We start from the raw sequence: 18,053 nt of genomic DNA, 5'->3' as shown, positions 1-18,053 counted from the left end.
TCTTACAGTGTTCTCCCTGTACACCAAGTCAGAACCGTAGGATAAATAAAGGGGACATATAAGCAGACAATGAAAGCTCTTCCAATATGCGATGATTACACTTCTCTAAAACAGGTTATAGGCTACATGTGCACCACCAAGTAAGAACAGTAACGTTAGGTGAAATTAAGAGGGAAAAATAGACCAAATTATTAAGGTGCAGCACATGGACGACTAACAGCCTATTACACAACATACACTTAGTATTACTTTCTTAGCTACAGTATACATATCTCCCTGGCATATTACATAATTTATGCAGCAGCATACAATACATTTTTGGACTCACCTTGTTGTGCTGTGCTCACTTGAACATGAAGGTGGCACGGCAGTCCTTTTGGGTAGATTTTGTCATCAAAGTCTGGCATTCTCTGGATTTATGGTGCTTTCAAGACAACTGGGAACTCTGGAAAAAAAACTAGATCAAATGATGATGACGTCAGTGATCTTCAAGTTGTAGCTCTATAAAAGGCCAGAGTTCCCGACTTACAATTCCGAATTGGATGACCGTTCAAAAAGTAAACTTGTTTTTTCCTAATTTCCCAGTTGTCTTGAACTCACTGGTCAGATTTCTCAGTTACAAGTTAACAGTTGTTTTGAGCGTGGCAGAAATCATGCTGGATTGACAGCATGGCCAATGTTGAATGTTTATCATTTTAAACATGGAAAAGAGACCCTTAAACCCAGACTTGGGACCACACAGCCACCACTGAATAGCAGGCTAGTGATTGCTTTGCAAAGCTTGCAGTTAGCCACTGATTCCTTCCAAACCACTCATTGTTGAATTTGCGATTTCCAACTTGCTGTGTAATGTTTAGGTCCAATGGCCGATTAGCACCGATACGTTTTATCTATAATTTCTCTTCATTACTTCTCTTCATATGACAAGGATAAAAAGGATTTGCCAGTAGATTTTCGACTTGATTCATGATGATGACTGCTAGCTAAGATGTTGAAAGACCTTGAGCCTTCTTGGATGGGCACTTGTAATGTAACTCTATGGCAGCACCCAAGGGGTTTGAGTTTTCAAGCTCCTCATGAGTGACAGAACACTGAGCCAATCACTGCGCAACTAGAGAACATTACAAACTGCTACTCTCAGTGTTTTGCTAAAAATGATGGGTCGCCATTGGATAGGTCAGATATACAAAACCTTGCAGGCAGCCTACTCAACTGACAATCTATTAAAAACATATAGAACCTATTGGATCCAAGACTTAAAAATAACTGATATTGATGGAGGGAGTGTTGGAACATAATGAACGAAATTACATGCCTTATTATTTAAATATATATTTTAAAATCTGGCTACAGACAGAAACGACATAAAACAATTTGAAGTCTTACAAGCATTAGAAACAACATCGGGTGTGGATATGGTGGGAACATGTGGGTCTGAGCATGTGTGATATCATTCATATTTGTGAAATGTATGTAAAAGTTCAGTTGTCTATTGTTTTTGATTACGTGTGTTTTTGTTTATTGTAAAAAATAAACACAAGTAAAATAAAATATATACAAATAAAAGAAATGCTTGAGTACACAAGAGTCAGCCCTAATTCATTCAGAGATGGAGGCCTGCCACTGTGGTCTCTCTTTAGTCTAGTCACTGCCGTATAGGAAACAACAGCAGCTCCCAATGCATACAATTTAACATTCATTAGGAGCCCTGAAATTGGCATCTGTTGTGTTTACTCACTTGCATAAATATCCCATTTTCCAAATGAATCATTTACCTTGGAGAGAGAACGGGAGGGAGGGGGGAGAAAGGGATGGAGGGGGAGCGATTTAAAGAGAAGGGAGGGAGGGTGAAGACGGAGATTCTCTGAAGTAGATTTATTGTTTCCTTTCTGCTCAGACTGCTGAGCACAGCACTGGGTATATTTATTTTCAGTTATTCAAATGAGTCTGGCTTATATGCAAGGCACTGGGCTGGGGGACTCGCAATCTAGGCCCTATTGAGTCCATGTGCTGATCTAATACATTTTTCTAGAACATTTTATTGAATCAAATGAAATTGAACATCCATATCATAATGCATGGCATGCTTGCAAGTTTGTGCTATTCAGTATTATAAACGGGGTGGTTCGAGCCTGAATGCTGATTGGCCGTGGTATATCAGACCGTATACGTTAGTAACCAGTTTATAATAGCAATAAGGCACCTTGCGGGTTTGTGTTTTTTGGCAAATATACCACGGCTAATCGGCTGTATCCAGGCACTCCGCGTTGCGAGTAAGAAAAGTCCTTAGCCGTGGTATATTGGGCATATACCACATCTCCTCGTGCATTATTTCTTAATTATTGTTGTTCTACTATAAGGATATATATATATATATTTATCGACATTTGAATTGCTCACAGCATTGACGCCTTCATCACCATACAATAGTATGGTGCAATGTCGCTCCCATGTGGACATTAAAGTTATTACACCGGCACAGAATGCATTGAAATGACGCGGGCAGAAACACATAAAATAATATAATAATTTGGTATGATTATTAATTTCCGATGATTTCGGATCAAATCCCACAAGAAAATACAACTTCGTCAATGTACTGGAAAGACGTATTTAACGCACTTTTGTTTAGGGAATTGTGCACGTTTTCCATCAGCACAGCATTGTGGGAGCAAATCATAATCCACTTCCTCCACTTGAAGAAGCGCCATTTTCGGCGTTGTCATACAGCATGTCGCTAATGTTTATGACATAATAAGAACGAATTTCAGTGTTTGTTATTCTACGTTTGCTTTCCAAGTACTATCTGAAAGATGGGGCGAAAGAAGAAGAAGCAGATGAAGCCATGGTGCTGGTATCCTTTGGTTTGGGGAATAGACAAAACGCATGAAAGGAAAGTGAGGGCTCGAATGTTTAGCAAGGTAGCTAGCGAAGTAAGATAATGTAGGCCTCACAAGACCTGTTCGCACTTTTGATGCTTTGTCGTATTTCTGTAATAATGTTGATGCAATGTAATTTTCCAACACTCTCTTTTAGTTTTATCTCAACAAAGTAAACCCAAATGGTGTATATTGACGAACATTTTAGGCTGAACACTAGCTATGTTAGCTAAGTAGCTAGCGGCATTATTAGTTAGCAAAGTAACTTATTGTATTCATTATGTAGCTATCTGCAACTACCCAGTTTATGACGCTTAGTCGGCATACCTTGTCTGTCATAGATGGTGGTCAGAAGTCGTGCTCAAAGAGTAACTATACCTTACGTTAAATTAGGAGGAGCAACGTTAATAGCAGGGAGGAGGCACCCTCGATTGAATGAAACCAACTAGCTAGCTTGCTAACGTTAGTATATACTCTGACATTTCCTTAATTCACAACTTGAAGGTATTGTAATCGAGATTTCGATGATGAAAAGATCCTCATCCAACATCAAAAGGCCAAACATTTTAAGTGCCATATATGTCACAAGAAGTTGTACACTGGTCCAGGGCTGGCAATCCACTGTATGCAGGTTGGTATTCACATTAACAACATGTTGGTTATTCATTAATCTGTGTGGTCATACCTTTTTATTTGTTATATGAATCATTGATGGCGTGGGTCTTTCAGGTTCACAAAGAGACCATCGACGGGGTCCCCAATGCCATACCTGGAAGGGTAGACATAGAATTGGAAATCTATGGCATGGAAGGAATTCCAGAGAAGGATATGCAGGAGAGGAGACGGACATTAGAACAAAAACAGGGTTAGTTAGTGTCAACGTAATTTCCTGCATTTGTACTGAGAACCATAGAAGTCTACAGCCAGAACAAATCATCTTAAAGAACTACTGTGTGGCTAAAATACCCCTTTACTTTGTGTTCAGAGAGCCAGAAGAAGAAGCAGAATCAGGACGACTCTGACGAGGATGACGACGATGATGATGCTCCAGGCCCTTCGTTCGTTCAGCAGCAGAGGCCTGCTGCCCAGCCCCAAGCTAGCTATGTCCCTCCCATGGCCCAGCCAGGCATCCCCCCCGGGGCCAGGGCTCCAGGCATGCCACCAGGAGCTTACTCAGGTAGAACATGGGCTGAATGGCCATACGATTGCTTTGTTCTGCCAGTAAGACATTTGCATCAAGTAATGATGATTGTCAAAAATGTTCAACTGCTCTGAATTGTGAATGAATCATGCCCATTCTGAACAAACCACAAACTGGAAATATTTTTTTTCCCCCAGCATCACCAAATAATGGCTAATAAATTATACCTGGTGTATTGGTTAAAATCTAGTTTCCTTCCCTTTTCTTCCCAATGCAGGAATGCCCCCTATGATGCCAGGTCACGGTGTCCCGCCCATGATGCATGGGATGCCCCCTGGTATGCACGGAATGCCACCAGGGTGAGTACTAACTGATACTACTCAGTGGGTGACATTTTCCTCCCTCAATGCGTTTGCTCACTCTTTGCAGGAGTTAAATGTTGCCCTGAACTGGTCCGTCGCTGCAGGATCTGCCTTATTATTAAAACATCAGACAGTTAGATTTGATCATTCAGATTGTAACTCACACCTGTTGGTTTGATCTCCTTACAGCATGATGCATGGGATGGGAGGGATGATGCCTCCAATGATGCAAGGGATGCCTGGTATGCCGCCAGGTAAGCACTGTCGGTACCCCTCTTCCCCTCCCTTACTCCAGTCACTCTGTACCCAGTGGGGTGGAATGGCATTGACAGGGGATAGAACACTGTGGCCGTCTCTCACCTAGGACTATTCTCCTATATGAGGCTTGTGAGAGAGCTGACAATTTCACAAGATTAGCATAGAGCTGGGCGGCGTGGACACATCTATTTAACGATAAGCTTATAACATGAATGTGCACCACAGTTTTAATATTACCCTTAAAAATACTACTACTTTGAATGTTGTAGCTATCAATTGTCCGGTTATCAAACTTATTTTGTTTCAAACTTCACATTTCTCTAGTAGGGCCCTATAGGTTATTTATCATAATGAACGATATCAGCAAAATGCCCACGATAAGTGGTTATTGTCCTAGCTCTAGTAGAGCAAAATCATGTTCATTCTCAATTTTATCATGACCTAGAAACGACCTGCTATGATATTTGTCATGGATTCCCTAACTTTCTGAGAAAGGACTGTGATTTGATATTGAGACCTGATGTCTTGTCTTCAGGAATGCCACCCCACATGGGTCACCGTCCTGGTATGCCCCACATGGCCCAGGTCCCCACCCCGGCAGGGATGCCCCGACCCTCCGCAGCAGCCCCTGCTGCCGTCAACAAGCCCCTGTTCCCCAGCGCAGTACAGGTGGGTCACCTTGCCAAGAGGCGAGGTGGGATGGAGCTGTATCTTGTCATAACTGTCTCATTGGTTTACCTTGTTCATTTTAAATAGAATAATTCACCAAGAGGATTTCCTTTGTGTTAAGATGGTTGTACTGGTGCGCTCATCTCCGGCACATGCATACTATCAGAATATCATCATTAATGGTGGGGAGTAGGCTTGGGCAGTATCCAGTGTGTCATACCTTCATACTGACCTTGTGCCATATTGGTATATTCGGTAATACCGGCACTGAACACAAGGGACATTATTTTCAAACCCCAGCTGAGCTTTTGCAATCCAAAGGTTAGCAATGCTAACAAGTACATGTAAAATCCCATAGAATGCAAACTAAATGATAAAGAGCGCATTGTGAACATGTAGACGGCCTCTGACCTAAACTATTTTCAGGACAGACATCCCAGCTCACAAAGTTCTAAAAAGTAACTCAGAAATGTTAGTTTGCGGACCGCACAACACAAATAGTAGACAGCAAGGCTCTTGATCCAAGAGGGGATTTTCTGCTGTTACCGGCAATATAATTAATTTTGTAAGAGGCTAACCACTTAGCTGGATAGCTAACTAGCGACTAGCAAACCAAATGTACAGCTGCAGAGCATTTAGCACATTTTTAGACTGTTTTTACTTAAAAGTTATAAAACACCTAGCTGGTGAACATTTAGTTGTGAATTCCATACTGTAACCTGATCACCTGGCGTGTGCTGCACAACAATGAATGACTCACAAGGCTCTGGTGTCTCGTGTGCTTGTAAACAAACACCATGTGACTGGGTACTAGCGGTAAGCTTCATAATGAAAAATTCTGACAGGTGAAATGAAATACGCAATCATTATCTCTTACCATATTGCACAAGTTGACTGCAGGTATTTACTTGAAATGTAGCAACAAATATTCACATTTATGCAATCTTCTAAGAAATAATTTCAACGGTATTGAAAAACCATCCTGTGGCTATTTCCAAATACCCCAGTATATGGTATACCGCCCAAGCCTAATAGGGAGCAGCAATAGCAGAGTTGTATCAGTAATGCATCCATAGTAAGGAACTACAGCTCATTATCAAAATGCCCTCTCCTCGTTTTCCTCTCCAGAGCTGCTGGTATTCACTCTAGGTTCTGCTAGTGTTGTTCACTCTGCCTCTCTTCTTTATGCTGCAGATGGGCTCTCATGTTCCAAACACCATCACAGCCTCTCCCAGTAGCACTGCAGACTCTCAGTCTGCTGCCTCTAAGCCTCTGTTCTCTAACACTCCACAAGTAGGCAGGACTCTTTCACTTCCATGTCCTATAGACTCCTGTGGCATGCAGCGTATCAGCTTGATTTGGTTGGGAATGCTACAAAATGTCTGTGTTTTGACATATGAACTTAAGTTAGCATATTCAACAGGCTTTTTGTCATTCCGTGTGCATTTTTGTGAACCGCTCCACCAAAAGGATGAGCTGATGGTCGGCTTTCCCATAGGAGGACTTGCTGCATGCCTGTGTGTGGCCTGCCTTAGTTTTCTTAGCACTGAGTTGGTGATTTAAAATATGTATTTTTGTTTAGGCACAGCTTGCTTTCTGCTTATTTTCCCCCTCCCCTGACTTGTTGTCATGGATTTCCTCAGATGGTATTTTGCACAATGCAATGCTCATCAGCAATGTGTGATATGAAATGAGTTTTTCTTGAGTGTCTCAGCTGAACTGATATTTTCCAGTCATTTAAAGTGCTAATCTGTTCAGCATTAGTTTGATGTACAGTGCACGCTGCTTGTGAAAATCTGAGGTTTCAACCAATCGCTTGTTGTGGTCAAAAACCATGGGACAAATTCTGTTTAGAAAGCCCTTCTAAGGAGTCAGTAGGTCAAATGTCTGAATATCTGATTCCTATGAGAGGAGAGCATTGTAATCTGTGTGTGTGTGATCATGATGAGTCACTCACCCATCTGACAGTGCATCTTCCTTCCGGTCTCCCAGGCTCAGCAGAGTGCCTCTGGAGCTGTGCCCCACAGCGTGCCCTCCACCTCCTCTGACCCTCCCAAAGCAACATTCCCCGCCTACACCCAGTCCTCTGCCTCATCCTCCTCTAACCCCCCTAGTAACACTGTGGCCAAGCCCCCTGCCACAGTGACCAGTAAGCCGGCCACCCTCACCACCATGAGTGCAACCAGTAAGTTGATCCACCCTGATGAGGATATCTCACTGGTAAGTTGCTCCTGCTTTGCGTTTTGCCCTTTCACAGTAAGTAATGAATGAGAAAGTACTTTTTTTTCTATGTCGCGTTACTGTTGTTACTTGTAATATTTGTTTAAAACAAATTAGTCAAATGTAATTGAGTTGTGATTTGTCCTTGCCGTTGCACTGAAAGGGATAGGCTAGTGTTGTGTCCTGTCTAAGAATCCTCTCTGTGTCTGTCTGCCCGGTAACAGGAGGAGCGACGGGCTCAGTTGCCCCGGTACCAGCGTAACGTTCCCAGGCAGGGGCAGGTTCACATGTCTGCCCCTCCTGTGGCGGCCGTGGGCGGCATGATGCCCCCACAGCAGGGCATGCCCCCGCAGCAGCCTGGCATGAGGCACCCCATGCACGGTAAGATGTTATGGCATCACTAGACCAAAAAATTAACTGACGGAGAGAAACTTGTAGCCTTTGATGGCACGAAATACCAAGTATCATACCAGTTAAAACATGTTTTTTTTTGCATTTGCTTGCATTGTGATGTTTCAATATACTTCCTCCTCCCTCCAGGTCAGTATGGTGGTCCCCCCCAGGGCATGCCTGGCTACATGCAGGGCGGGATGCCTCCGTATGGGCAGGGCCCTCCGATGGGATACCAAGGAGGGCCTCCCATGGGCATGCGGCCCCCCGTCATGTCTCCTGCGGGACGATACTGAAGCAGTCGCAACGACCTGACCCCTCACTAGGTTTGGAGGTTAAACCTTTTCTCACCTTGTGCTTTTTAAAACTAGCCCAAGCCAATGAGCTGTAAGACCAACCAGTGATGGTGAAGAAAAGTATTAATGAAAAAAAATATATATACGCAGCACACGGACATTTAACATTACATCTTTAATGGGGAAAAAACATAAACAACAAAACACACAAAACAACTTGATGATAATGACAACTTTGTCATTGTGCAGATTTGATACATGTATGGTGTTTTTCTTCTCATGTTTCACTCAGGTTTGTAGAAGTGAAGTGTGTTAAATATGGTTCATATTGTTTTGACTGCTCGCTGCTGGAGTAACATGATCGTATCGCCCTCCCCTTACAAAAAGGCAAGTTTCCTGTAAATATCTGATTTTCTGTTGTGTAGAGTACGTCGGTGACGAGGCCCTCACAGCACACTTGTGTGTTGTTGGACGCCCTGTCCCCAACCGTATGGTTGGTGAGGGTCCTCCTTTATGATGACGATTCCAACTGTTTAGTAGTTTACCATGGATTATTATTATCTATCAGTCTCTAGCTTCATTCTTATTTCAGGTTTATTCCATGATCAAAAGGGTAACTTGTGTGAACTTATTCTCTGTACTGTTTTAAACTATCTATGTTGTAATAAAACTCACTTAAAATCCAACACTGTTTTCTTCCTGACCCATGGATGGGGATGAGGCTTCATGAAGGTTTGTACCATGGAGGTTAGTACCTTCATCATGAAGGTTTGTACATAAATGTTGTATTTATGAAATATTGTTCAAATAATAGAATGTCAACATTCCAGATCTGGTATTTTTAAACATGTTTTAATATACAAATTGTCTTGATGCAGATACGTTTATAGCCTGATGTTCTTTAATAGTAATTCAATCATTTAAACCTGCACCCTGAATCAGTTTATCTTCCTCACCTTAGGTTCACTAACATTTGCATGCAAGTGCTCTATACTCTGTGAGTGGTTGATGATAAATATACATTTTACTTGATGTCGGGTGTATTTTTCCTAAACCACCTACTCATGTCTGGGTGTTTAGCTTTTCAAGTCAGAGGGCCTTATTTGGTGTTATTCCACTATGGTGCATCAGTGTTTCCCCTATATGTATTTAGCAGCGGCACAACGCCGCTGCTAAACCGTAGCCGCCACTGCAAAAGATTTTAAACCAGGAATATAGAAACGATAATGGCGCAATATATTTGAAGACTAAAAATCGCCAAAATAAAGACTAGACAGTTGGCGAAAGTAAAATAAAAAAAATGTCATGATATAGGGCCCCTTTTGATTTGGTTTGTCATTTTAGATAAATTAGGAACAATGCATAAGCCATGGCAAAATGTGTAGAATTGTAGAAAATTAGCTTTAAAACAAATGTTCATGTCAAAATGTGTAGAATTGCAGAAAATTAGTTTTAGAACAGCTACAGTTTCTCTGTGGCCGAGAGGGCCGCTAAAATGTGCCATTTGTCATGCCCCATACCCCCACATGCTAACTTTGCCACCGCTGTTGGAAAAAAATACTAGGGGAAACACTGCATAGCATATTAAAATCGAAAAAAAACATTACTTTGAAACTTTTTGTAAGCCCATGTCTATTTTGATGGTTATGTCCTTATCTGCTTTTCAGCCTAAAACACAGATTTCTTGCGAAACAGGTCAGTTATATCTGTAAGTACCCATTCCCTTACCATAGTGTGGCTGTATCTTGCACCGGATGTACCGTTTAGTAGTAACTAGTTATTGAATCTGAAGTAATGCATTTTGGGAGTTTTTCCAAGATTTGTACATTGTTTTGAGTATTGTAGAGTTATTCTAAAGTACTTGCTCAAGATTTGTTACACCATTTGGTTGCATACAAATGTAATGAATGTTGAATGCTGTGGTGTGCCATTGTTGCCTCTTTCTGTCTGGTGGTGAAGGGGGCAGCTTGGTGGAAACTGGACACATTTTTACCCCACTCATTTGGTAAGTAGGATTTCACATCGGCTATGATGTACAGTGGCTTCAGAAAGTATTCCTACCCCTTGACTTGTTTCACTTTTGGTTGTTACAGCCTGAATTTAACGGAGGAAATAGATTCTCACACATCTACCCACAATACCCCATAATGGCAAAGTGAAATAATGTTTGAAAATTAAATACATATGTATTCAACCCCTTGAGTCAATCAATACATGTTAGAATCACCTTCGGCAGCCATTACAGCACACATTTTTCTGGGTAAGTCTTAAGAGCTTTCCACACCTGGATTGTATTATATTTGCATATTCTTCAAACTCTGTCAATTTGGTTGTTGATCATTGCTAGACAGCCATTTTCAAGTCTTGCCATAGATTTTAAAACAGATTTAAGTCAACTCTTAACTAGGCCATTCAGTAACATTCAAGCAACTCCAGTGTATATTTGACCAGTGTTTTATGCTGTACAGGCTTCCTTTTCACTCTCATTTAGGTTAGTATTGTGGAGTAACTATGTTGATCAATCATCCGTTTTTGATCACAACCATTAAACGCAAATGTACCTTTTTTATTTTGAATTTGCAGAACCATCTCATCTTTGCAGATAAATATTTTGTAGTCATTTTGTAATGGTGGGTGTGGCCTCATGGTGAAATCCCTGAACGGTTTCCTCTTCGTAGTGACTGGGTGTATTGTGTGGTAGAAATTCTAATCAATGAGGAGAGATGAGGTCAAGCACCAATCAGGACATTGCTTTCCTTATTAATACATTTTGAATAAAGTATAGAGTCATTGCTTCTATAATGATGAGGCTGGTCGGCTCAACACTTCCAAGTGTTGTGAGTAGCTCTGACATACGAAGAATACATATCTTTTTTATAGAAAATATATGCCCTTTTAGTCTTCCTGACAAACAACAGATGCATGGAATGGGTCACAGGGTGTAACTTGATATATGAGAAAGGAGTATCCCACCAGATAGCATTTGCTTTGAAGTCTGTTCTTATTTAGTTTGGCCCCTAAGACGAGGCTCCGATCTCGTTCCTGGTACTTCAAAGCACAGAAACACCAATTAATTCTATGGCATAACTCAATTGTCAACTCTAGATACTTCCATCTCAAGTAAAATCCCTTCTTGACCACACGCCTGGACACTGAGGGAAGTGAGCCTCTAGGTCATACACTCCCCCAGGACCGGTGCAACATCAGAGATGACGTAATGGTTCCAGACACTACCCCACATCTTTTCTCAGACCTTATCTCCCCCAAGGAGGGAGTGACTGGCTCACGGTCATTGTGGAGACAAGTGGTTCCCCATCAACCGCGCCATCCCTTCACATGGTTTAGAATAGGTAGACACATTCACATATGAAGACAATATTCCCTCCTGTCATATTTCTCTTTCTGATATTCTGCATAGCACCAGCGGCATGTGAAAGACGAGCCTGACTTCTCCCCTCTCTGGGCCCCAGCTGAGGAAGGAAGTGCAACTACCAACACCAGAGTCCAAAGGGATACATTCTAATAACAAGCATATCATATAAGCATATTATGCAGATAAGACATCTTAATTATCTATGTTACCTAAATCTTCCACCACAATTTATATACCATCCAAAGTGTTAACTTCACCATGCTCAAAGGGATATTCAATGTCTGCTTTTAATTTGAATTGTACCCATCTACCAATAGATACCCTTTGCGAGGCATTTGAAAACCTCCCTGGTCTTTGTGGCGAATATGTTTTGAAATTCACTGCTCAGCTTCGGGGACCTTTTTTATATGTATGTGTGGGGTACAGGATTGAGAGAGTTATTCAAATCATGTTAAGCACTATTATTGCACACAGTGAGTCCATACAACTGATATTGTGACTTAAGCTAATTTTCTATCCTGGATTTATTTAGGCTTGCCATAACAACGGGTTTGAATACTTTTTGATTCAATACGTTTCAGCTTTACATTGAATTAATTTGTAAAAAGTTCAAAAAAACAATTCTACTTAAACATTGTGCGGTATTGTGTAAGCCAGTGACACAATCTCAATTGAAACAATTTTTAAATTCTGTCTGTAACACAAAATAGAAAAAGTCAAGGGGTGTGAATACTTTTGGAAGGCACTGTACATGATGGCTGTTGTAAAATAATGATTGTAAAGTTCATTTGAAAACACTCCCAGACCATATTACGGTAAAGTTTTTTTTCTTTAAGTTATGATCATTGTTTACAGATTTTAATAGATTATTAATAGTTATGGATTAAAGTATTTGGCCTGTTGGATGTTGTCATCAACACTCGTCCGAACTCATCTTCCAACTTTCGCAACAATGCTCAAAACTGTCTTGGATGTGCTGCTGTGTTAAACTGTTACTCGGATTAGCTTCACCATTATAATTTAATTCTCCCCAGTTATAATTGTCAACATGCATCCTATAACGTTATTTTAAAGGGAACATTGGCCTGTTTGTTCATTAACTATACATTTCACATAAAACAAATAGACATTATTTCACAAGACCATGTTGGCAGTATCACAGTTTCTCTCCATTTGCTGATGTGCATAAATGTATCCTAATGTAAAAATCCAAATGCTTTGTATCAAAACACACTATTATAAGAATAAATCATGTGTATTGTGTACAATTTTCAGTGTCTGTTTTTTCAAGCCTATCTTGTTAAAAACCCATTTTATACCAGGAACAGGGCCGATCTGAACCATCTTTGTAAGAGGACCACTAGATGGTCTTGGGTCGTGAACTTGACTTTCTCAAGTAACTGTTTGCAATATCTCCCATGACGTTACAGTGAATAGTTGGTCATTTGTGGTATGTTGTAACTTTTATCATAACATTTTTTAAACCTTAAACATCTTCAAAGTAACTCATGTTTTGATACCTAAATATATTCTCTTATTAGCAGTATTTGGCTGAAATTGACAGATTTTTGCAGCTTTACAAATGGCTAAATACTCTGGATTTTATACTCTTAGTATAAGGTCAACACACTTTCAGTATTTTGCATTTGCAGAACCATCTCAACTTTACAGATAAATATTTTGTAGTAATTATGTAAAGGTGGGTGTGGCTTTTTGCTATGACACTTGTGAGGAGTAGTTTACAAACGACTCTTCCTGTTTAGCGTTAAGGTTTGAGGTGGAGAAGTTCCTGTAACTAGTCACCAATTTCCCCTCATTAGGCTGAGACCCCCCCAGTCAAGTGAGTCAGACTCAACAATTCTAGTCTAATACTGCACTTATGTCTGAGGCTCACTGCATGCTGCTCAGTGTGTGATAGCATCGTCATATAAGAACAAGGGAAGTCATTATGACTCTTCATCTGACAGGTGTTTGGCTGCTGCTCATCACACATACAGTGTTGGGTAAGTCTTGTTTCTGCAACTTTTGGTGTGGGGTTAGTTTATTGGGAACTGTGTTGACCACAGGAGGCTGCTGAGGGGAGGGCAGCTCATAATGGCTGGTGTGAATGGAATGGCATCAAACACACAGAAACACGGGTTTGATTTATTTGATACCATTCCACTCATTCCTCTCCAGCCATGAACATGAGCTTGTCCTCTCCAATTAAGGTGCCACCAACCTCCTGTGGTGGTGGAATTTTTCTTCTGCCATTGCAAGTTTTGGATGACTATCATGGAGTAGTTTAATGCCTATAAAACAGCACTTGTTTGGGTTAGTCTAACCAGAGGCCTGAAACTGTTCCATATGACTACATTGATCATTATGCAGACGCTCGTAGGCGCAGCCGTCTAATGCAGTGCGTCTCAATGCTAGAGGCGTCACTGCAGACAGCCTGTTTAGTATCACAATCGGCCGGCCGTGATTGGGAGTCCCATAGAGGGCTCACAGTTGGCCCAGCTTTGTCCGAGGGGTTGCTCCTGGGTAGGCCGCCATTGTAAATAAGAATTTGTTTTTAATGGCACTGCCTAGTTAAATAAAGGTCAAATAAAAACGGGGAGCTAACGTTGTATTACCTTCTCTATATGTTGCCTCCTAGTGTTCTGTGAAATGGAATTCCTGGAGAGAACGCAGGGTGACTCTATAGAGTTCTACTGTATCTCTGAGTTCAATGCCTCCAAGCCCATTGGGCTCTACCTGAAACGCAAGTGGCTGCAGCCCAACCAAGAGGTCATGTTCATGTTTACTGAACAAAAGCCTTCGTTTTACGGTGACGTCAAAGAGCGCATCAATGTCACGGGAGACCCGAGTACTCACCGGGTCAACGTGACCCTCAGCCAGCTGAAGGGAACAGACACAGACATCTACTACTGTGAGTTTGTCTTCCCCGATGCCTCCAGCGTCGATAAAAAGATTCCAAGCAATATGGAGTTCTTTCTGTACGTTGACACTGTTGGTGAGTATTCTTTATGGATTCCTTCATTTATTTCCTTTTTTATGTTTCTTGATACGAATAGAGTTGTTGACACCATAGTCAACAGTCACAGTAGCCTGCGTGTTTTCCTTTTTGTTGTTGTAATAACTCCAGACGCCATAGCTGAGCCATACTGTTCATGTTATGCATCCTGCCACTGCTTCCTTCTTAGAATAGCCCTGGCTCTAGCAACATACTCTCCTCTACCCCGCCCACAAAGCCAGTCATACTAGTGTTTGTTTCCCATCTGGAGAAGATGTCCCAGACAACAAGATGGATGTAGGCCTGATAGAGACGTGCGCCGGGGGGTCAGCTGTCCTCCCCTGCCTCGCCCCCAACGGTTCCCCCTCGGCCATGGAAGGGGTATGCCTGAAGAGGCGGTGGGGCCGGGCTCCAGTGGAGGTGCTGTTCCACTCAAAGCGCCCCTCTTCCTCTGCCTCGTTCCCCCCAGAAGAGAGGCTTCACCTGGGCACGGGTCTGGGCGGCCTGGCATACAACCTCACCCTGCTAAAGATGCAGCCGGAAGAGAGCGCCTTTTACAGCTGTGAGCTGCTGCTCCCCGGCAGGTCCGACAACAGTGCCAGGCTAGGGAGATACGTGTACTTTGTGTCTGTGCAAGGTGGGTGTTTATCATAGGGCTAGTGGATTCAACCCTAATAAGACACCTGATTTATATGGGGCTAGTGGATATAAACAAGTAACACTTGATTTAGTAAGGCTTGTTCATTCGTTGAGCTTACACATCACATTGGGAACCTTCTTTGTGTGCTTATGTGTTGTCTGTCTATACAAGTTTTTGACCAGACCTTTACGAAAGGTCTCCACTTCCCCTCCCCACATCGGTCTCTATACTAATTTTGAAAATAGACAGATGCAGTAGGAAAATGGGGTCAGTGGTTTTGGTTTTTAAGGGATAGTTTGTGATTTTGGCAAGGAACCCTATCTACTTCCCCAGAGTCAGATGAACTCGTGGATATTTTTTTATGTCTGGTGTCTAGTATGAGGGAAGTTGGAGGTAGTTTCGCGAGACAATGCTAACTAGCGTAGCGCAACGATTCAAACTGCACACAGGCATAAAATGGTATCCACAAATGAATCTGCCAAAATCCCAAACTATCCCTTTAAACTGTAAATTCATGCCAGTAAATGTCCAGGTCATCTGTGGAAGCTGTTTCTATGACGCTGTGTTGTTTATTAACTCTAGTAGCCAATTCAGTAACTCAGGTAACAATTATCAAACAGACAATGAATGGTCTGTTAGTAATTCATTTAATCATACACAGTATATGAAAGGTTGTCAATGTATTTTTCATTTAGGAAGTGATTTGACATTCTTCAAAGTCTGACACTACATATTGCTCATTGTTTCCCCAGGTGTTAGGTGTAGCTGTACTGGCTACACTCCACTGCTCTATGCCCTTTCTGCTGCTGTGGGGCTGCTACTCATCTTCCTTATGGCCCTGGGAGTGGTTCATTATGTGAGTAGGACTGTAACCTACTTACTATGGACAAAAGGATTGACACACAGATAATTATTTATATAAATGGTAGCCACTCCAATTTTTTTGCTGCTTTTATGGTCATAATTTAAAAAGCGTTACCATTCTTCAAATTTCTCATTCATATGAAATTTTCTTGAAATCAAACAGTTCTCTGCTCTGAGTTTATAAAGCCACTCTGTAACCTTTTACAGCCACACCTGTAACCTCTATGGTTGTTGACTGGGGAGGCATGATATTGTAATGTATATAGGTACTTACTCATTTGGTAGCTACTGTATTCCTTCAAGTGACAAATTGTCAGTACCATAACATAACACTGATTTCTGACAGGTATGACTAAGTACCAGTGATTTGTCAAACACCTCAAATTGAGGAAAGACGCCACTGAATCAAAGCATCCATCCTCTTACTATTCACATCATTTCACACTTTCACCTGCTGCCTTCTCTGATTGGCTTCTGTCCTCTGTCAGGGTAAGACCCGAGGAGACCGTGTCAAACCGCAGCCCCACCAGGCTTCCATCTACGAGGAGATGGTTGGGGTGCGGCCCTCCATCCGGAATGGAAAAGTGTCTCCCTCGTACCACCCGAGGCCCCCCCTCTGAGTTCTCAACAGGAAAACCACAGAGAGGCCCGAAGAGTCACCGCTAGTATCTGAAACTGCGAGGAACAAGGTCTGCCCAATCTCACCAACAACTACAATTTACATAACCTTAAATTTGGACAAACAAACATCCACCTAACTTAGTTTGTTGTACTGTAAATGCTGTTGTGGCGTTATAAACAATGTTTTGTATTTGATGTAAATGCTGGCAGCTAAATGTTGTAGCCTTGCTTTACTTTTTGAAAAGATATTGTATTTAAACCAACGAAAATATTAAGTGTAATACTTGTCTTTATTAGTGTTGTATTTTGACATGGTACATTTGTCCAGTCATGGAGATTGATCCTGTGCTGGAAACAGATATTCATGGACTTACAAAATACCAATTTATACCTGGTGCTAACATCCCGTCCTTTGTCCACATTCTGAGACAGATGTAGACTATTAAATACATTGTGGTCCGGTAAATTGTCTTGATATCAAGTGTAGACTGATAAAACCTTTATGGCGTCAAATGTCTCAATATTTTGAATGCTGGATGGGACCAGGAAACCTGGTCTTAATGAGGACTGGCTAATATGTGGACAAGCTCCAGGACACATGCAACAGGGTGCCTTTCCACATCGAGTTTGTTACCATGCTACATATCAGAAATGAACCAGTCAGGGGATGGTCCACCGGATGTGTTTGCATGGTGTGCTGAACCACAGCTTCAAAATCTAATTGTATTTGTCACATGTGCTGAATACAAATAAAAATACAACAGACCTGACAGTGAAATGCTTAGTTACAAGCATATAGAAAAATAAGTGAGGCTATACACAGGGGGTACAGGTAATATGTAAGCAGAGGTAGTGACTTTGCAGTTCAGTTGGATGTGAAAGCTGTAATGTCCTTCTGCGATATGCAAATTCCGAGAACTCACTCTGACCTGAATAAAGGTGCAATAGAGATTTAACTCAACAGCTTACTGTAAAAAAATAAATTTATAACAAGGGGTGCTTCAAGTGTATTCCTTGGTGGTGTGTGCGAGTTGTCTCAAGTTGCTTCCTTATCCGGCTGCATCTAGTTTACTGGCTTCCTCTGGGGGGGGGGTTGTGGTTTCGTCTCTAGAGGTGCATTAATACTAATGTCCACATGAAAAATCAAGACTACACAAGAAATCGACAAGACGCTTTTTAACAGCCAAGAAAAATGTCAATTTATTAATATAGTCCGAAAGAAGCTCCATAACTCATGGAAATATGTTTTTTTTCCGGTGCATGTCATTAACAATCACATTCTATGAGGAGAAAAAAAAACAAAAGCCACAACTTTCTCAGTACAGACATTTCTCCTTAATGTTTA

The 18,053-nt window shown here is 41.5% G+C and overlaps 2 protein-coding genes and 1 non-coding gene across 10 annotated transcripts; all 3 read left to right on the top strand.

The window, feature by feature from the left end:
• Positions 1 to 2,688: 2,688 nt before the first annotated feature.
• Positions 2,689 to 8,901, top strand: LOC139370358 (BUB3-interacting and GLEBS motif-containing protein ZNF207-like). Of its 3 annotated transcripts, XM_071109788.1 has the most exons (12): positions 2,695 to 2,854; positions 3,384 to 3,510; positions 3,609 to 3,744; positions 3,865 to 4,056; positions 4,298 to 4,379; positions 4,572 to 4,636; positions 5,176 to 5,309; positions 6,504 to 6,602; positions 7,302 to 7,529; positions 7,754 to 7,910; positions 8,070 to 8,245; positions 8,508 to 8,901. In XM_071109788.1, the coding sequence occupies exons 1-11, from the start codon at positions 2,814 to 2,816 to the stop codon at positions 8,213 to 8,215; spliced, it is 1,407 nt and encodes a 468-aa protein (XP_070965889.1). In that variant the 5' UTR covers positions 2,695 to 2,813; the 3' UTR covers positions 8,216 to 8,245; positions 8,508 to 8,901. The 3 variants fall into 3 exon arrangements, with proteins under 3 accessions (XP_070965890.1, XP_070965888.1, XP_070965889.1); XM_071109787.1 differs by having other exon boundaries at positions 2,691 to 2,854; positions 8,070 to 8,901; XM_071109789.1 differs by lacking the exon at positions 6,504 to 6,602 and having other exon boundaries at positions 2,689 to 2,854; positions 8,070 to 8,901.
• LOC139371744 (small nucleolar RNA SNORA49) lies at positions 4,658 to 4,786 on the top strand. The gene has a single exon (XR_011627422.1). It is a non-coding gene; the product is annotated as a small nucleolar RNA SNORA49 (small nucleolar RNA).
• Positions 8,902 to 8,904: 3 nt separating the features above from the next.
• Positions 8,905 to 17,705, top strand: LOC139370360 (uncharacterized). 6 transcript variants are annotated; one of them, XM_071109796.1, is made up of 8 exons: positions 8,905 to 8,983; positions 9,883 to 9,910; positions 10,175 to 10,220; positions 13,556 to 13,591; positions 14,227 to 14,583; positions 14,855 to 15,220; positions 15,976 to 16,079; positions 16,576 to 17,705. In XM_071109796.1, exons 5-8 carry the CDS (start codon positions 14,238 to 14,240, stop codon positions 16,705 to 16,707), a joined length of 948 nt encoding a protein of 315 aa, XP_070965897.1. In that variant the 5' UTR covers positions 8,905 to 8,983; positions 9,883 to 9,910; positions 10,175 to 10,220; positions 13,556 to 13,591; positions 14,227 to 14,237; the 3' UTR covers positions 16,708 to 17,705. The 6 variants fall into 6 exon arrangements, with proteins under 6 accessions (XP_070965897.1, XP_070965892.1, XP_070965891.1 ...); XM_071109791.1 differs by lacking the exon at positions 8,905 to 8,983 and adding an exon at positions 9,103 to 9,212 and having other exon boundaries at positions 14,858 to 15,220; XM_071109790.1 differs by lacking the exon at positions 8,905 to 8,983 and adding an exon at positions 9,103 to 9,212.
• Positions 17,706 to 18,053: the final 348 nt, after the last annotated feature.

This window comes from Oncorhynchus clarkii, chromosome 17 (assembly GCF_045791955.1).
Source record: "Oncorhynchus clarkii lewisi isolate Uvic-CL-2024 chromosome 17, UVic_Ocla_1.0, whole genome shotgun sequence".
Taxonomy (NCBI): Eukaryota; Metazoa; Chordata; class Actinopteri; order Salmoniformes; family Salmonidae; genus Oncorhynchus; species Oncorhynchus clarkii.
This window is presented reverse-complemented; position numbering and strand designations above follow the sequence as displayed.